General features: G+C 37.0%; 1 protein-coding gene across 3 annotated transcripts in view; it reads left to right on the forward strand.

Moving 5' to 3' along the window:
- Nucleotides 1–20489, forward strand: part of SEMA3C (semaphorin 3C) — a 207955-nt gene that overhangs the window by 98414 nt on the left and 89052 nt on the right. For all 3 annotated transcript variants that reach the window (XM_024990627.2, NM_001101082.1, XM_059885534.1), the window contains exons 3-4: nt 11055–11215; nt 13872–13934. In XM_024990627.2, coding sequence (XP_024846395.1) covers nt 11055–11215; nt 13872–13934 — 224 coding nt within the window. The remainder of the gene's footprint in view (nt 1–11054; nt 11216–13871; nt 13935–20489) is intronic.

The raw sequence follows: 20489 nt of genomic DNA on the forward strand, positions 1-20489 counted from the left end.
TCAAGACAGGAAGAGAGAACATACAATTAAAATGATCATTTAAACATGAATTTCTTGAGAGTCTAAAGAGGGCACTATTGATCATTATACTGATAAACAGCCCCAAACTAGGCTGTTTGGGGCAAGTTAGATGAGATTAATCCTTATATTGATTAATTTTCCCTCTGATGCAATGCCTGGGAGATACATTCTGTGTTTACCTTTGCCCTTCCTTGGCCAGACTCACAGAATAGACGTCTATCACTTACTCTTTCTCTCATCCCTTTTGCAATTTGCTTCCATTTAGCCAATCATGCCCATCCATCAAAAACAGAAAAGTGGAACCTTTTACCTCTTACAGAAATCTATGTCTGACTGCTCTCACTTTTATTCCTCTCAGACTTGCTATGATGATTTAATGAGAATAGCATCACTGAGAATTTGACTGTTCTCAATTGTTTGGAGAATGTGCTTCTCCCCTCATCCCATGTAGCCCCCTCACTCATAAAACTGGCAAATAATGAAAATTTGAGAGACTAAGACATTTGTTATACTATATTTGACACTGAACATGTTGCAGGAAAGATCCAATTCTGACTCCATGATGGATCTCTTTCTTTGACTTTAACCTTTGTTTTCAGTTGCTTTTGTTATTATGTTGATATTGTTCAGTAGCTAAGTCATGTCCCACCCTTTGCAACCCCATGGACTGCAGAATACCAGACTCCTTTGTCCTACACTCTCTCAGAATTTGCTCAAATTCATGTCCACTGAGTTGGTCATGATATCTAACCATCTCATCCTGTGTTACCCTCTTCTCTTGCCTTCAATCTTCCCTAGCATCAGGGTTGTCTTCAGTGAGTCGGCTCTTCCAATAAGGTGACCAAAGTATTGGAGCTCTGGCATCAGTCCTTCCAGTGAATATTCAGGATTGATTTCCTTTAGCATTGAATCGTTTGATCTCCTTGCTGTCCAAGGGACTCTGAAGAGTCTTCTCCAGCAGTACAACTCGAAGGCATCACTTCTTCGGCACTCCGCTTTCTTTATGGTCCAGCTCTCAAACTGGTACATAACTACTGGAAAAACCATAGCTTTGACTATATGGACCTTTAGTGGTAAAGTGGTCTTTGCTTTTATAATACGCTAAGTTCGTCATATCTTGTCTTCCAAGGAGCAAGCATCTTGTAATTCCATGGCTGCGGTCACTGTCTGCAGTGATTTTGGAGCCCAGGAAAATAAAATTTGTTACTGTTTTCCACTTTTTCCCCATCTATTTACCATGAAGTGTTGAGACCAGATGCCATGATTTTAGTTTTATGAATACTGAGATTTAAGCTGACTTTTTCACTCTCCTCATTCATCCTCGTCAAGAGGCTTTTTAGTTCCTCTTCACTTTCTGCCATTAGAGTGGTATCATCTGCATATCTGGGGCTTCCCTGGTGGCTCAGATGGCAAAGAATCTGCATGCAATGCAGGAGACCTGGGTTCGATCCCTGGGTTGCAAAGATCCCCTGCAGAAAAAATGACTACCCACTCCAGTATTCTGGCCTGGAGAATCCATGGACAGAGGATCCTGGCAGGCTGCAGTCCATGAAGTCGCAGAGAGTTGGACACGACTGAACGACTTTCACTTCATTTCATCTGTATATCTGAGGCTGTTGATATTTCTCCCAGCAATCTTGATTCCAGCTTGTGATTCATTCCAGCTTGGCATTTCTCATAATATAGTCTGCATAGAAGTTAAATAAGCAGGGTTATAATATACAGCCTTGACCTACTCCTTACCCAGTATTCAACCAGTCTGTTGTTTTATGTCTGGTTCTAACTGTTGCTTCTTGACCTGCATACAGGTTTCTTACAAGGCAGGTAAAGTGGTCTGGCATTCCCATCTCATTAAGGATTTTCACAGTTTGTTGTGATCCACAAAGTCAAATGCTTTAGCATAGTCAATGAGGCAGAAGTAGATGTTTTTCTGGAATTCCCTTACTTTCTCAATGATCCAACAGATGTTGACAATTTGATTCCTGGTTCCTCTGCCTTTTCTAAATCCAGCTTGAACATCTGGAAATTCTCAGTTCACATACTGTTGAATCCTAGCTTGAAGGATTTTAATTATTACCTTGCTGACATGTGAAATGAATGCAGTTGTGCAGTAGTTTGAACATTCTTTGGCATTTTCTTTCTTTGGGATTGGAATGAAAACTGACCTTTTCCAGTCCTGTGGCCACTGCTGAGTTTTCCAAATTTGCTGGCATATTGAGTGCAGCACTTTCACAGCATCATCATTTAGAATTTTTAAGTAGCTCAGTTGTAATTCCATCACCTTCACTAGCTTTGTTTGTAGTTATGCTTCCTGTGGCCCACTTGACTTCACCCTCCAGGATGTCTGGCTCTAGGTGAATGATCATACCATTGTGGTTATCTGGGTCATTAGGTCTTTTTTGTACAGTTCTGTGTATTCTTGCTACCTCTTCTTAATATCTTCTGCTTCTGTTAGCTCCTTGTCATTTCTGTCCTTTCTTATGCCCATCTTTGCATGAAATGTACCTTTGGTATCTCCAATATTCTTGAAGAGATCTGTAGTCTTTCCCATTCTATTGTTTTCCTCTATTTCTTTGCATCATTCACCGAAGAATTCTTCCTTGTCTCTGCCTGCTATTCTCTGGAACTCTGCAATTCAGTTGAGTATATCTTTCCCCTGTGAGATGATTATTTTGTGACATTAGTCTGCCATCTTCTTGTTCACCCAACTTTCTGAATAAAGTCATATTCCTTGCCTCAACACTTCATCTCTCATTAGTGGCCTGTTATGGTGCAAGCAGACCAAGCTTGGACTAGGTAACACACAGACTCATGTGCAGGTCAAAAGTTATGATTGGATAAAAACCCAATAAATAAGTGTTTAAATTGTCAGTCTCATTTGAAAAGCAAAGGGGTGTCTGACTGACTTCACAGATGAAGGAACCCACCAAGCTTTGATTCCTGGCTCTGGCCTCTTCTATCAGTATTCATTACTATATGGCCTTGGTTAGATTGCTCAAATTAACTGAAGTTGAAAGTGAAAGTGAAGTTGTGTCCGACTCTTTGCAACCCCATGGACTGTGGCCAACCAGGGTCCTCCATCCTTGGGATTCTCCAGGCAAGAGTACTGGAGTGTGTTGCCATTTCTTTCTCCAGGAGATCTTCCCAACCCAGGGATCAAACCCAGGTCTCCCGCATTGCAGGCAAACGCTTTACCATCTGAGCCACCAGGGAAGCTCTCTAAAGTTTCCTTAAATATGGAGTAGGAATAGTATTAAAGCCTAACACAAAGGTTTTAAATGGGAATAAGCTTTTTAAGTACCCAGAATAGTTAATTACTCTACTGTTAATCCCACAAATGGTAGCTATTTGGGACTATTATTTTTGAATAAATGCACTTTTACTACATTCTTTCTGGTCTCTCTTTGTCTTAGAAATTAGGAACTATAGTGTCAGCCTGCTGAAGTTTCAGTGCTCTTATCTTTATCTGCCTGGTTGTCCTAAAGGGGTAGGTGAAGTTCAATTTCTATCCTAGTTTCAAGATAGTAAGCCTCCAGGAGAGAATGGGTCACTTAAGAGCACCCTACTTAAAATTCTTCTGAGATAAGACAATTAGGAGAGGAAATTGTTTCCTGGGTAGCAATGTCCAAAGTACAAGATATGCTAAGGATTTTCTTTAAAATCTGTTGGTGTGCATTCTGCAGATAGGTGAGGTGAGGTTTATGGTAAGGAAACTGTCATGATGGACTTAACCAAACAAAATTAACAGAGAAGAGTGAAAAAGCTGGCTTAAAACTCAACATTAAAAAACAAAACCAAAAACCTGAGATCGTGGCATCCAGTCTTATCACTTCAAGGTAAACAGAAGGGGGAAAAGTGGAAGAGGTGACATAATTTATCTCCTGGTTTTCCAAAATCACTGTGGATGGTGACTGCAGCCATGAAATTAAAAGATGCTTGCTCTTTGGGAGGAAGGAAGGAAAGCTGTGACAAACTTAGATAGTATATTAAAAAGCAGAGACATCACTTTGCCAAAAAAAGGTCCATATAGTCAAAGCTATGGTTTTTCCAGTAGTCATGTGTGGATGTAAGAGTTGGACTATAAGGACAGCTGAGTGGGGCTGAAGAATTTATGCTTTCAAATTGTGGTGCTGAAGAAGACTCTTGAGAATCCCTTGGACTGCAAGGAGATCAAGCCAGTCAGTGCTAAATTTCCTTGATTCAACCCTGAATATTCATTGGAAGGACTAATCCTGAAGCTGAAGCTCCAATACTTTGGCCACCTGATGGAAAGAGCTGACTTATTGGGAAAGACCCTGATGCTGGGAAAAATTGAATGTCAAAGAAGATGTGGGTGACAGAGGATGAGATGGTTGGAGAACATGACTGACTCAATGGACATTAATTTGAGCAAATTCAGGGAGATAGTGAAGGACAGGGGAGCCTGGCATACTGCAATTCATGGAGCTGCAAAGACTCATAACCCATTTAGTGACTGAAAAACAAGAACAAAGCAAGATTTATAATTGTCATAGAGGCTTGATATTTTCATATTAGTGTCCTCTTTTGTGAGCAGATATGTAGTTGCCATGATAGTTCAGTTCAGTTCAGTCGCTCAGTCGTGTCCGGCTCTTTGCGACACTGTGGACTGCAGCACTCCAGGCCTCCCTGTCCATCACCAACTCCCAGAGTTTACCCAAACTCGTGTCCATCAAGTCGGTGATGCCATCCAGCCATCTCATCCTCTGTCGTCCCCTTCTCCTCCTGCCCCCAATCCCTCCCAGCATCAGAGTCTTTTCCAATGAGTCAACTCTTCACATGAGGTGGCCAAAGTACCAGAGTTTCAGCTTCAGCATCATTCCTTCCAAAGAAATCCCAGGGCTGATCTCCTTCAGAATGGACTGGTTGGATCTCCTTGCAGTCCAAGGGACTCTCAAGAGGCTTCTCCAACACCACAGTTCAAAAGCATCAATTCTTTGGTGCTCAGCTTTCTTCACAGTTCAACTCTCACATCCATACATGACCACTGGAAAAACCATAGCCTTGACTAGACAGACCTTTGTTGGCAAAGTAATGTCTCTGCTTTTGAATATGCTATCTAGGTTGGTCATAACTTTCCTTCCAAGGAGTAAGCATGTGCCGTGATAAGGGCTCAATAAATATGCATTGAATATATAAATTAATAACACATCATGAGATATTAAACTAAATATAATTTTAAATGACAGTTGCATATGCTTTTCATAAAGAGACTCCTAGGAGTTGATTTTTCAATCAAGCACTCTTTTGTTTGTTTTGAAATTTATAATAGCCTGAAGGATAAGATAGTATTCTGAGGGAACAAGTTCCTCTACTTAGTAGTTTAACAGATATATATTATTCATAGAAGAGAATCCTAGACTTTCCCATCTTTCCTCCACCAAGATCACATTCTGCATCACAGGAATACGTTCTTATTGACTTAGTCACCTTGGAATTGTTAAGATCACTAACAGTACAAACTGAAAGTCACTCTGTCATGTCCGACTCTTTGCGACCCCATGTACTGTATAGTCCATGGAATTCTCCAGGTCAGAATACTGGAGTGGGTAGCCTTTCCCTTCTCCAGGGTATCTTCCCAACCCAAGGATCAAACACAGGTCTCCCGCATTGCCTGCGGATTGCTTACCAGCTGAGCCACAAGAGAAGCCCAAGTATACAAAGGTTAATTCTTAATATCATTAGGGAAAGAGTGTTGTTAACAGAGAGAATACATTCTGTATATTAAACTATGTTTTAATTGCTGTAGTAAGATGTTGACAATATTCAAGTGGTTCTAGAAATTTATATTGCTAGAGTTTATATTTTGGAGAAACATCTTGTTCTCCCAGCCTTGGTTAAATTCTTAAGGCTTACAGTGGTTTCCATATCAAAACAGGAATTCCAGGTAAGCATATAATGCTACAAATTTTCCCTCGCTGGCATGGAAGACATTACAATAATTTTCTACCCTTGAACTCTACAATAATGTGGATTTCAAACTAGAAACGTGCAGGTTTTGTTGTGGTTGTTTGTTTGTTTTAATACTGTTTCCCAGGAATTCTTCCCAGGCACTTAGAGACCTATACTGCCCTTTGTGGGGCCACTGCATTTTCTAATACCACTTACTCTCAAAGTTCCTTCTCAATCAGTTGAACGTGTCCTGAGAAACAGTTCAACTGAATATACTTTCAATGCTGTAAAAAGGATGACATAATTATTAAGATATAAAGAGATAGATGCAGGACAGTGCTATTCTTTGACTTGTTTAGATGAGAGACTAGTAATTGTGATTTCCTTCTCTCACTGTTGCCAAATCATTGTATCAGTTATTTTCTGTAATTGTGGTCAAATTATTGAATCATTTGTTGACTTAAGTTGGATCTGTGTTAAGTCAAAATGATGAATTCTTTGTTCTTTTTATAGATAAAAATTCTGGATGCTTTGAACTCCTCTCTTTATTCTTTAAGGGGAAAAAAAAAATGTTTGTTTATATTTTTTTTAGTTTTTCCCAGGCACCAAAGTTCAATATTGGCTAACTAACAGCAATTTAAATAGAGTTTAAAAAAATAACCTCAGCTTTTAGGCTTCTAACAGAGGTACTTTTAAAGTAAATCTTCCTTGGTTAACAGCTGTCAACTGTCAATGAGCTACAGGTAATTAAATTTGAAGATAGCTTTATGGCCCACAAAAAGAGATAAAATCCTTGGACCAGAAAGGTCTTAAGTTAATGCAGTTATTTCTCCCTCTGGTATTTGAATTTAATGCAAGAAATTGATTATTTTCTAATGAAATAGGTAAAAAGAACTGCCATTGTTTGTTACTTGCAAATAAAATTTGGTTGAGGCTGTTTTCCCAGCTCAGTTTTATAAACAGTCTTGGTTTTATTTCAATATAGATTAGGAAAATAAGGCAAAAAGAAAGAAAAAATTAAGAATATTTTGAGAAGAAAAAAAAAATGCCCAAACTCAACAAACCATGGTAGGAAGAGTGAGAAGGTGTTAGGGGCTGTGAACACTGGAAACCCAAGGTGCCTTAAAAAATTCAAGGATTTTTTTTTTTTCTTTAATCATATGTAACAGAAGTAGTCCTTAGACTTCCCTGGTCCAGTGGTTGAGACTCAGAGCCTCCACTGCATGGGGGATGGTTTCTATCCCTGATTGGGGAATAAAATCCTTCATGCCATGCAGTATGGCCAAAAAAAGAGAGAAGTAGTCCTGTAATAGAGCAGTTCCAGGGGTAGTTAGGGCATTAAATGATTTCTTAGAGAACTCAAGTTTTGTTTTTTTTTTTTTTTTTTAATTTCTGCATTCTCAGAAAACAGTCTTTTTGGTAGCAGCAACTGCTGAAAAATCATGCTAACATGCCAATGTCCAGAGACAGAAAAAGAAGTCTCCTCTTTTTTTGTGTCAGTTTTAAGACCCAAGACCCTCTTCCAGTAACCTTGCAGAAGACTTTCTCTATGTCTGTTGGGTCAGAACTAGTCATGTGGCCACATTTTAGACACTAGCTTTCTAGGGGATCCACTGTAGTTGGCACAGACCAGTTCTGCCAACAGGAAAGAAAAAGAAAATGTCTGGTAGACAGAGGGTCACTGATCTTTCCTGCTGAAACCAGCACACTGATCTCCTACTGTGTGCTAGTGCAACATCCTTTGAGCTGTGTACTGACATAACCAGTATGTAGATGAGAACATCGAAACCTGGGAGAAGAGAGGTAATTTGTTTTTTTGATTTTTTTAAAAAACAGATTAGTAAGTGATGCAACTGGGATTTCACCTCAGAACTGTTTGACTCCAGTTCTGTACTTTCTCCACAATATCACATTGCTTTAGTACTTAGACACACTTTGAATTTTGATTACAGAGCTACTCTTTTTGGATCCAACAATCAATGTGTCTCTGTTCTTTGCTTTTCGCTTATAGTTACTCTTCTTCAGAGCTTCTACCCAGAACTTCTTCAGACCTGCGTACTCTCAGAATTTCATATCATCCATGAGAGGAACTGGAGGTCTCTCCCTGAAGATTTTATATTTCTGATGGGAAACTAGTTATCTAAATTTTACATGCTTGTGGACTATTTCTGCTTTGGTTTGAATTGAATCTATGAACACTCAATCTCTTTACCAAAGAAATTTCCATTTCAAATCCCTCAAAAGCAGTAAAGGCCATGTTCAATTCATCCTGTTCTTAGTTTACAACTTTGGAAGATGATTGCCTCTTCCTTATACCTAAAGGCCAGCTTCATATAAAATCATTCCAAATCCTTCAGGTATCCCTCACATCTATTTCTGGCATGTCAGATCTTTATTAACATCATAGCTGGAACAGCATCTCCTAGTTTTCCAGTCTCACATGCCCCCAAATTATCCTGCATGCTCAAATTATTATTCTTAAAGATAGTTTATTATTTTACAGTCCTGCTCAAATAAGTTGAGTAGATTCTACATGTGAAAAGCATAAATCTTTTATATATATATTAATAAATATAAATCAGACAGTGTGGTCCCTCCATATTTGCTCCCTGTGTAACAAATTGTCCTTCTTACTTGTCTGGCTGAAGCTTGATGTCTTGTCCCAAGTCATAATAATACGTAACCCATGTAACCCACGTCACCATAAGACAGGTACTCTTTTAAGCACTTGATGCATATTAACAATTTAAACCTCACAATACCCCTGTGATGTAGGAACTAGTATTATCTTGACTTAACAGGTGAAAACACTGGAGTTTAGAGGGATAAAGGCACTTGCCAAGTACATCCATACATGAAATGGCAGGGCCAACATTCAGATTCTGGTGGTTAGATCCCAGATGCGATGAACTCAGTTGCGTTTTACTTAGTCCATGTATTTCACTGGAGAGTTACTTATTCATGAGGTGTTTGTTGAAAATCTATCCTGCTGCTGCTGCTAAGTCGCTTCAGTCGTGTCCGACTCTGTGCGACCCCATAGACGGCAGCCCACCAGGCTCCTCCGTCAATGGGATTCTCCAGGCAAGAGTACTGGAGTGGGATGCCATTGCCTTCTCCGATCCTGCACCCAACTGGAACCCTACAAATCATGTTTTAACAGGGAAATTGCGAAATCATGAATCTCTTCCATGGGGTGAAAAGCAAGCTTTATTAAACACTCTGGATTTTAGGCAAATTTAAGCAGAATGTGTCTTCTCCAACCTTTGAGTGACATTTGTTGCATTTTATATTCTCCCATGTTCTGAAGTCTTGGATTTTTTTTTTTCCCTATTTCAACAATAACCTCTCATCTACCAAGGACTGACTTTTTTCCTGAATGACATCTCTCCACTCTTTTTTAGTCTGCTCATGAAAGAAGGTGTTTCAGTTTCCATGCCTGTTACACCAGGACTGCCAGCTGCATCACTTGGCTGCCTGTGATATCTAGTGAGGCTCAGTAACTAGGTTAGCATGCTGCACCCTCATGTCTGTTATTTCCAAAGGTCTGTCATCTGAGTCTCTTATTTAAATGGTCTTTCAATACCTTTTGTTCTTGTCTTCTCTCATGATTTACTTCTTAAAATTCTTCTGAAATACTTTACTAAGTTGTTAATGGTTCTTTCCACATAAAAAAATCTTGCACTTTACTGTCACTGAGTGGACAGAATGTCAGAGACAATGATTTAAGAGAATGTGTTAGTAATTTTAGGAATCTAGCTTTTTAAATTAAAAAAGAAAGAAAAAGAAAAAATAGGAAAATTTGCATCTTTTTTTTCTAATTTCATGCTTTCCTATAACTAGTAATTCAGATTATTCAGACCAACAGTAAAGATTATTATAATTGAATAGCTTGTCACTCATTTCAGATATATATTTACATGTATCAATTCTATTGATTTTCATATAGACTCTCAGTAGAGCATACCGTTATTGTTGTTTTTTCCCAATGAAGAAATTAAGGCACAGTGAGGTACAGTAAATTGCTCAATGTCACAGGAAGTTTGGTGCCACAGTCTGGCTTCATAATCACTATTCTGCTCCCATAGTATTTTTAGATCATTGGCTAGATATAAAACCACTTGAAAGACACTATGACAGACATTCTGAACTGGTGTGCCCAATAAACTGGTTAAATTTGTTGTTCTCTGTATTCACACATGAGCTTGGATGTTCACAGAATGAAGTTCATGGCTGCCTATGAGAATTCGTAGAATTTTTAATTTGGTTTTAAATCAAATCACAGCCCTATGAGAATTTCTTGAAATGTATTTGCTGTTCAGTGACTAAAATTTAGAAATAGTTCAACATTGAAAGAGTAATGCCTGAAAGCAGACTGTTTTGTAGAGTTTATCACTTTCTTAAGATCATAATCAAAAGAACAAACAACTCTTGAACCATTCGAGAGGAAAAGTCTTTAATTATGCAAAGGAGCATTTTGACTGGAAAGAAAACTGAACCTACTACAATGATTATTGATTTTTTTAACTGTCACGCACATTCAGTGTATTGAAAGTTAAGCTATACAGACACATATTTAATGTACAAGAATTTAAATGAACATATGTCACTGACCATTGAGATACTGAAAACCTAAAAATTCAGAACATTTGAAAATTCATATTTTTCTCTTGATACATATGTATATGATAAATATTTAAAGTTGGAAATAGCAGTCCTAAAAAATGAACATATTGAATCCAACAATAAAGCATTAAGAGAAGCTAGGAAGACATTTACACTGTCGTTGCTTTTGTTTCTGTTCAGTCTACTCAATTGTTTTTGGTTGATTTACCTGAACTAGTTTTGAGCTGATGAGAAACTAAAAACCATCTTATGAAATGTGTATAATTTTATAATCAAGTAATACTACTATAAACTTTAACATTGCATTTATTGATTTATGTTTTAATTCAGCATAAAGGCAATAAATAAAAACATCCAATAAGATAACTGTTTTAAAATTAATTTGTTGTAAGAGGAAAATATATCTTGACTTTTTTTGGTAAGTATTTCAGTAAGATAATTTTCATTAAAATAATAAGATCAAGATTCTCAATTTTCACTTGTGGTATTCACCATTTCAGAGCTTCGAGAAACCAAGACGTCTGAATACTTCAGCCTGTCCCAATACCCTTTAGACTACAGGATATTATTAATGGATGAAGATCAGGACCGGATGTACGTGGGCAGCAAAGATCACATTCTCTCCTTGAATATTAACAACATAAGTCAAGAACCTTTGAGTGTAAGTTTATCATCTTCATGAGGGCAGTGCTGAATTCCTAGATGCCTTGTTCTTTAAAACTTTCAAATATGACAAAAAAATTATGGATTTCATTAGAATAGGCCACATGTCAATAAATAGTTGAAAGTTAGTACTTATTTCAAGGACTGAAAATATAATAAATTCAGTTCTCCATGTCTACTTTCATAGTTTTAACCATCTAAAACTGGAAACTAAGTGAGAAAATACTTCCCATGTATACATACGTCAAATGCAAAAAAGAGAAGCATGGAGTATAGCATGAAAAATGGTTAGTTTAAAGGATAACCTACCTTGTCATCTGTATGTAGTCCAAGACAGCCTTGAAAGGAACACAATTATTAAATTCACTGTTCTGTGAACAAGTGTGGCCTGTACAGCAGGGATTAGAACTGCATGGGTCCAATTACATGCAGATTGTTGAGGGCTATAAATACTATATATTACATGGTTGACTGAATCTTTAGATGTGGAATTTGAATATAAGGTCAGTGTCCCTAACCAGCAAGTTGTTCAAGGGTTAACTATTTCATTGTACTAGGTTGGCGCAAATGTAATTATGTTTTCAGACTATGAATTTTAAATCATTAAAACTAGGTTCCAACACATCTTTATTAATCAAAATAGGAACCATTACAATCAACACATTTTTGCCAACAAGAAGTAAATTTGTTTATTTTTGTAGCATAAAAACCTCTGCTTCAGGATTTAACAAACTCTTTGAAAACATTTTCTGCCTTCTGCTGGGTGTGGAAGCATTTTCCATACAAAAAGTTGTCTAGATGCTTGAAGAAGTTGTAGTCAGTTGATGAGAGATCAGGTAACGGCAGATGAAGCGAAACTTTGCAGCCCATTTCATTCAACTTTTGAAGCATTGGTTGTGTGACGTGGTCAGGCATTGTTGTGGAGAAGAATCGGGCCTTTTCTTTGACCAATGTCGGCTGCAGGAGTTGCGGTTTTCAGTGCATCTCATCAATTTGCTGAGCATATTTCTCACATTTATTGGTTTTTCCAGGATTCAGAAAGCTGTAGTGGTTCAGACCAGCAGCAGACTACCAAACAGTGACCATGACCTTTTTTTTTTTTTTTTTGGTGCAAGTTTGGCTTTGGGAAGTGCTTTGGAGCTTCTTCTTGGTCTGACTGCTGAGCTAGTCATCAGTGGTTGTCATATAAAACCCACTTTTCATCACATGTTGCAATCTAATCAAGAAATGATTTGTTGTTGCACTGAAAAGAGAAGACGACACTTCAAGACAATGATTTTTTGATTTGTGGTGAGTTCATGAGGCACCCTGAAGCTTTTTCACCTTGCCAGTTTGCTTCAAATGCCAGACAACCTTAGAACAATCGACATTGAGTTCTTCAGCAATTTCTTATGTAGTTGTAAGAAGATCACCTTCAATGATGGATCTCAATTGGTCACTGTCAGTTTGCAGTGATGACTGTCAATTGGTAGTTGTCAACTTGCGATGGCCAGGCACCATGCTCATCTTCAAGCCTCTCGTCTCCTTTGCAGAAATTCTTGAGCCACCACTGCACTGTCTGACCATTAGTAGTTCCCGGGCCAAATGCATTGTTGATGTTGCAAGTTGTTTCTGCTGCTTTACAACTGATTTTGAAATTTAACAAGAAAATCACTCAAATTTGCTTTGTGTCTAATATTATTTCCATAGTCTGTTGCTGCTGCTAAGTCACTTCAGTCATGTCCAACTCTGTGCAACCCCATAGCCAGCAGCCCACCAGGCTCCTCTGTCCCTGGGATTCTCCAGACAAGAATACTGGAGTAGGTTGCCATTTCCTTCTCCATTCCATAGTCAAAAATACGTATAAAATTAAAAGTAAGTAATAAGTCATTAGAAAAAGAACATAAAACAAAAAATTTGCATTAAATTGTACAATATATCCATATTTATTTATGAATATATTCTGACGTTAAACAGCAAATTTCAATAGTGCAAAACTGCAATTACTTCTGCACCAACCTAAATACTTCACAGCAAGGAAATAAAATGAGGTTCATTGGAGTAAAGAAATAAAAGTAGATTAATTATAAATTTGTTACAACAAGGAGACTTCTGAATTTATTATTTTAACATGACAATTAAAAAAATAATCATCCCCACAAGCCCTAGTCCGAGGCTGAAACAACTTAGAATGCTGTCACAGGATGTCAGAGAGAGTCCTTATTCGAGTCATTTTAGCTGTTGAAGTACCTAATTTCAGGTAAATCTACTGGCCTAGCTCTGTAGTTTACTGAAAAAAATGAGAGGGCAATATGAACATGAATTCACTGTGGTATGACCCGTTGTGAAAAGTGTACTGTAAATCAGAAGGAGGGAAATACACATTATACTGTGCGTATTGATAATTTCCTTATTTGAAAAATTGTACTATTAGTAAATGGGCACTTACCATAGAAAGACTTGTTAAAGGAAAAATTCTGGAAGAAACAAAAACATAATTGCCAGAATAAAGTAATAAAACCTTCATTAACTTGAATTCATAAATGAAAGAAGAATTCTGAAATATAAATATAGAAATAACTTTTAAATATCTGTTAGCATAAAGCAAATGAAGAACATTGGGCTGTCATATGTATAAATGAGATTATGCAACCTTTGTTTTCCTCTCTGAGCAGGTTTTCTGGCCAGCATCTGCAATCAAAGTCGAAGAGTGCAAAATGGCTGGCAAAGATCCCACAGTGAGTGCTTAAAAAAAATCCAAAACTTAAACATTTGGTCTTTGAATTCATGTACTTTGAGTGCAGCCAAAAGTGAGACAAAGGGTGTTGGTGTTCTGAATCCTCTGCAGGACATATGGTAAAAAATGTAAATGCAAAATGATCGGAACTCTTAAACACTGTAATTTAGGAATTCCTGACTGGGTAAAAATTTCCTGCTTTGCTTTTATTATTGCACCCTGACACTTTTCATGATGGATTTTAGTAATAACCCCTGTTCAAAGTGGATCCAACCTTCAGAATTCTCAGCATGCTGCTAAAATAATGATAATTCAAGTGTCTGGAGTAGCTCCCAGATACGATGTGGGCTTTTCCAAAGAAAGATTCTCGGCAAAGGGTTATGGTTAGCCAGCACATTCCAGAGGTATAAATCACCAGTAATGACTGGTATCTTTGTAATTAAAAATAACCACAGAAACAAAAATCAAGAGGGATATAAGAATAAGTAAGTGTTCAGTGTGCAACACTTTTACAAAATGTATTCCTTTAGGTGAGATTTCATATAGAGAGTCAAGGAATAAATCTATATTTATTTCTACAAATAGCTTGCTGAAATGGACACATTAAATTATTCTTGAATATTATTTTCAAAATGGAGCAACTCTTTACGTGCACAAGTCATTTAATGGTTTTTGTTGGTTTTTTTTGTTTATTTTTGCCATGCTTGCAGCATGTAAGATCTATTTGCCACATTTAACGTTTATAATGAAGCTTATATTCATTTCACCTCTTGTCTTAGACTTCTTCCTTGTGGAAGAAGTGTGGAACTTAAACTTTTATATTTATTGATTCAGTTTGGGTATCAATACAAGGTTCTGAAAAAGCCTGCCATAAGGCAGGGCCACAGAAGATCTTCAGGTATCACTAGATGGTGTTTTGGCAAGAGTACTTATCAGGAGTGACTCAGCTCAGGGTTTTATTGTTTCAGTTTCATAATTCACCTCTAAGAGAAAATTCAAAATGGACAGGAGCTCACTGGAGCATATTTGCTACCCACAAGATTTGTGGACAAAAATCGAAAAGGAAAAAATCCAGAAAAATGTGAAAGAAACATTCAAAAGAGTATATTGCAGTTGCCTTCTAGGAAACCAATAATAGAATGAAGCTTAATGTTGTGAAAAAAGAACTTTTTTTTTGGTTCCCTGAAGCTATTATTCCAATAATTTTGCATGAAGTAAACTATTTTCTTTTAATTCTCTAATGTAGAGATTTTTCCCATGGATGCATATATGAACATGTCTCACCTTTTGTCACAATAATATCCCGTGGCTACAGTTACTATATTTAATTGTTCTTTGTTCAGTTTTTTTTTCCCATTCATACAAACTTCCACAAGCAGAATATATAGAATTTATATTCCTTTGCACATTCTCTTTCCAAAAAATGTTGTTGATTTTCATAAGGATATTAGCCAAGTCATTTGATTCCTTTCTCCCTTTGGCAAGGAAGAAATGCTTTGCTATTTGCTTTCTTATAATTAAAGGTCTTTAGATGAAGCCATTAATACATGCTTATGTTTTTACATAGTTTTATCATGGTGTGATATCCTCCATGAATATCTTTATATTTTGCCAAACAGCCAATTAATATATATAGCAGAGGTAACTGTAGAGAGTTGTAGTAGAGCCAACATTGTTGGGTCCTAGGAAATAAAAATCAAGCTAAATTTCAAATGTATGTTCTGTTTTTTGCAAGAGAGGAGAATGTTGACAAATTCGTCTCACTTAATACATGTGAGGTTCTTATAAACAATTTTTTTTAGTCAAGATACTAGTGGTAGAAGAATGATAGTTAAATGGAAGTTCTGTAGAACAAACAACGTGTTTTAATTATACTTCTCATGAGACCAAATATTTAAGAGTCTTTTGGATCTCTTGAAATAAATATCACCTAATTACTTAATATTTCATTTTTTTAAAAGCAGGAATTGTTTATTTTACTTTGTACAAATCAGTTAGATATTGTGAAGAAACCAGAGATGATTAAAGTGGAATTCCTACCTTTAAGAGTAGATATATATACTAGAGATGATGAGACATATATACAGTAATTATCAACTAATATTAGCCAATGCCTGATAGAATGGGCCGGGTGCTATTCTAAGTTTTTTATTTTAATCCTTGTGACGGTGCTACAAGATGGACCTTGTCATCATCCTTATTTTTAAGATAGATAAACTGAGTCACTGAGAGAGTGAGGAATTTACCCCAAGCTGCACTACTAACAGGTGAGAGGCCTCTGTCTGGCTCAAGCACATATGGCTCTAGATCTTTTGCTCTCAGTTGATGAAACATGCCACCTCTCTAGGGAGATTATGATAAATGCTAAGCATACACACAAAAGACAAAGACAAATTTATTGCAGGTGGGGTATTTATGAAAAATTTGATAGATTTGGCGGCAGCTATGTTAGGTCTTATGTTAACTTTTCCCCCTTTTATTTCAGTGATACTGAGATTCAAACAAGTTGTACCCTTTCCCTCTTTCAGCCCTTGGTACAGGCTTCAGGGGATTCCCTTCTTGTTTGATTTGTTGTTGTTCAGTCACTGAGTCATGTACAGTGCTTTGTGACCCCATGGACTGCATCACGCCAGGCTTCCCTGTCCTTCACCATCTCCAGAACTTGCCCAGACTCATGTCCTTTGAGTCAGTGATGCCATCCAACCATCTCATCCTCTGTCATCCCCTTCTCCTGCCTTCAGTCTTTCCCAGCATCAGGGTTCTTTCTGACGAGTCAGCTCTTCACATCAGGTGGTCTAAGGATTGGAACTTGAGCTTCAGTATCAGTCCTACCCTCAGGATTGATTTCCTTTAGGATTGACTGTTTTGATCTCCTTGCAGTCCAAGGGTCTCTCAATTGTCTTATTCAGCACCAAAGTTCAAAAGCATCAATTCTTCAGCTCTTAGCCTTCCTTATAGTCCAACTCACATTCAAACATGACTACTGCAAAAACCATAGCTTTGACTATACGGACCTTTGTCAGCAAAGTAATATCTCTGCTTTTTCATATTCTGTCTAGGTTTGTCATAGCTTTTCTTCCAAGGAGAAATTACCTTCCCATCTTTTTAGCCTTGGAATTATCTGCACACCCTTTCAAATGACAGTTCAGATGTCACTTCTCTGGAGAATCTTCTGTTGCCACTGAGAACTAGGCTAGCTGCCCCTCCCTGTATGTGCACTTGAAACCCTCTAGAGCTTATTTCAGTGCATTTTTAGTGGTTGGAAATGCCAGGTAGTAAATGTCATTATCTCTAGTGCCCAGATCTGTATCTAGGCACTTCATAAAATGTAAACAAGATCTGGAAAAAACAGAAATGGAAGCAGTAAGCATGGGAATCTATTCCAAGTCATTGTCTCATGTTGGGAGTAGGACATAGTGGATATTGAGTTATTAATGCCTTTAGCTTACTAAATTTATAAATTCATTATGTATAATTTTAAAGATATATGGTGGTTAAATTAATGTTTTACTTTAAAATATTATATTAGTTGTCTACTAATAAAAGCATAACCTAGTAACAGATTTCCTACTTCTATAGCAATCAAAAAGTATACAAACATCCTTTACTTCTTTATATTTTTTACTTGTATCTAATTTTAATTAAAGTTATAAAAATAATGCTCATTCATTAGAAAAGAATTCAGTATAATTTGAAATTTCACCCAAGGTAATATCACAATAATACTATATAATAAACTAATGTTTATAAATAAAATAAAATATCATGGTAGCAATATAGCTTATTTTCTACCTCAGCTAAAGAGAGTATAACTTACCTCCCAATTTCCCTTTCTGCCCCTATTTATTTACATTCCTACATGCTCCATTTATTTCCAAATGTTGATATTTTATTAATACTATAAATAAATTGAGCCCTAAACAATAGCACATGCTGTCAAACATATCCAATGAGATAGGATATAATGAATGTGCTAAGTAAATACTGTAAGAGATCATTAAAAAAAATTAAGCAGGGTTACATATATTTAGACCTATATACATTACATATGCACAATGTCAAACTTGATTTATTAATTGTAGAATATCAATTTCCATGTTTCTGTGACCACAGGACCCTAAACTACTTGAAAATGTATTTTCTTTAGTAATACATATATCAAAATACCTTGATACAGTCCCCAGACCAAGAAGAAAAAATGTAGTATGGACCATGAAGAGTCATATTTTTAAAGCCCTATTAATCTGAGCTCCAAGACGTATTTTTTTTAAAACATCTATTTTAAAGTTATACAACTAATACCTGTTCAACACAGAAATCTTTGAAGGCCCAGAAGAGCTCATGCTGCTGCTGCTGCTAAGTCGCTTCAATCGTGCCCGACTCTGTGCGACCCCATAGATGGCAGCCCACCAGGCTCCCCCGTCCCTGGGATTCTCTAGGCAAGAACACTCGAGTGGGTTGCCATTTCCTTCTCCAGTGCATGAAAGTGAAAAGTGAAAGTGAAGTCGCTCAGTCGTGTCTGACTCTTAGCGACCCCATGGACTACAGCCCACCAGGCTCCTCCGTCCATGGGATTTTCCAGGCAAGAGTACTGGAGTGGGGTGCCATTGCCTTTTCCAAGAAGAGTTCTAAGTTCTCTGCAAATGTTAATTCACTAATTGCCTTAGTAACTCAATAAGCTAGGTTGATGGATACACACATAAAACCTAGCTTATTGAGTTACTAAAGGAATTAGTGAATTAACATTTGCAGAGAGCTTAGAACAGTACATAGCACATAGTTAGCACACACTGTTAAATAAATAAAATAAATTATACTACCCAAACTTAGTAACTTAAAAATTTGAGATATAGTCTTCCAGCATTTTAGTATAGGTCATGTGTGTATGTATACATATATATATACATACACACATGTATATGTGCGTGTGTGTGTGTATATATATGTGTGTGTGTGTGTATATATATATATATATATAAAATGGAATTATATTCTCCATAATGTTAGAAGCTTTATTTTTCATTTAGCTTTATACCTTGAAATAGTTTTGAAAGAGAATTAAGCAATAAAAAGAAAGCATCCACAGTATTGAATTTTCCTAATGTCTCATGCCACTAACCTTTTATGGATGTCTATTGTGGTCAGGACCTGTACTAAACTTTATGCAGGACAATTTCTGTCCACTACACAGGGTTTGTACTGACAGTTGGAACTGAAAGTATATATGAAAACATCTGATACCTAACGTTGGGTATATTTATTATGCGCCACACACTGTTCCAAGGGCTTTAGTGGTAAATGCTTTCAACAAATATTATCACCATTTACAGAGCAGAAGATTGAAGCACAGAGAGGCAAGTACATATCTCAAGCTCAAACAGCTAGTAAAAGATAAAATCAGAGTTTGCACCTAAGTCATCTGGCTCTGAGAATTCACACTCTGCTGCCCATCATCCTGCAGCATGACGATAGTCCAGTTCTAATTGCCTCTCTAGTTTCATCACGTAGTAATCCTCTATACCCTCTAGGCACTATTCTCCAACTAAAGCCTGCACTCTCATGCCTTCAGTTTTTTTTGTTCATGCTGTTTTCTGTTGGAATGTCCCTTTCTTCTGCTTTTGCCTGTGAAAATCTGTAGCTTATTCTGCAAATTACAGCTCAGATGACATTCACTCTCAAACCTTTATACCCAGTTCAGTATTACTCATTTTCTCTTCTTTCCTTGTATAGCACATTTTGAAAAAAAATAACCTTATTATAACATCTGCTACAGCTTGATGTATATGCTCTCCTTGCCCTGAAAATGGGAATTGAATCTGTTTATTTCAGTGTTGCTAGCACCATATACAATGCTTGCACAGAATGAGTTCAGTAAACATTTTCTGGATGGAATTGACACGACTGCAGTGGTCTAGTTCAGAAATAATGTGGATAGAAACTAAGTACAATGGAAACGGAAAGGACCTAGAAAATGATTTTCAATAATTAAAGCAACTGATTTATTTTTCCTTTTATGTTTTTCCCTTTGAAGAGGGTTTGGAAGAGCACAGTAAAACATCATCAGATAGTATACAAATTTGCCTTCATGGTTGAAGTTTAGTCGCTCAATCGTGTCCGGACCCCATAGACTATAGCCCACCAGGCTCCTCTGTCCATGGAATTCTCCAAGCAAGGATAATGGAGTGGGTAGCCATTTCCTTCTCTAGGGTATCTTTCTGACGTAGGGATCATACCTGGGTCTTCTGCACTGCAGGAAGATTCTTTACCATATGAGCCACCAGAGAAGCCTTCATGGTATAGGACAACCATATTTAAGACATATTTAAATTCATACCTGAGTTACTTATTAAACCTAGAGCACTTCATTTAACCTTTTGGTGGACTCAATTTCCTCATCACTAAAATGGGACTAAATATTTTAATAGGAACATTGCTGGGAAGATTAAAAACATCAAAAGATTAAGAGCTCTGTAAATATTAGTAACTGTTATAAAAACTTCCATCTAACAACTGTGGAGTTCTTACCAAATGGCAAATTATAAAGTGGTTAAAAGGA

The sequence above is a fragment of the Bos taurus genome, chromosome 4 (assembly GCF_002263795.3).
Source record: "Bos taurus isolate L1 Dominette 01449 registration number 42190680 breed Hereford chromosome 4, ARS-UCD2.0, whole genome shotgun sequence".
Classification (NCBI taxonomy): Eukaryota; Metazoa; Chordata; class Mammalia; order Artiodactyla; family Bovidae; genus Bos; species Bos taurus.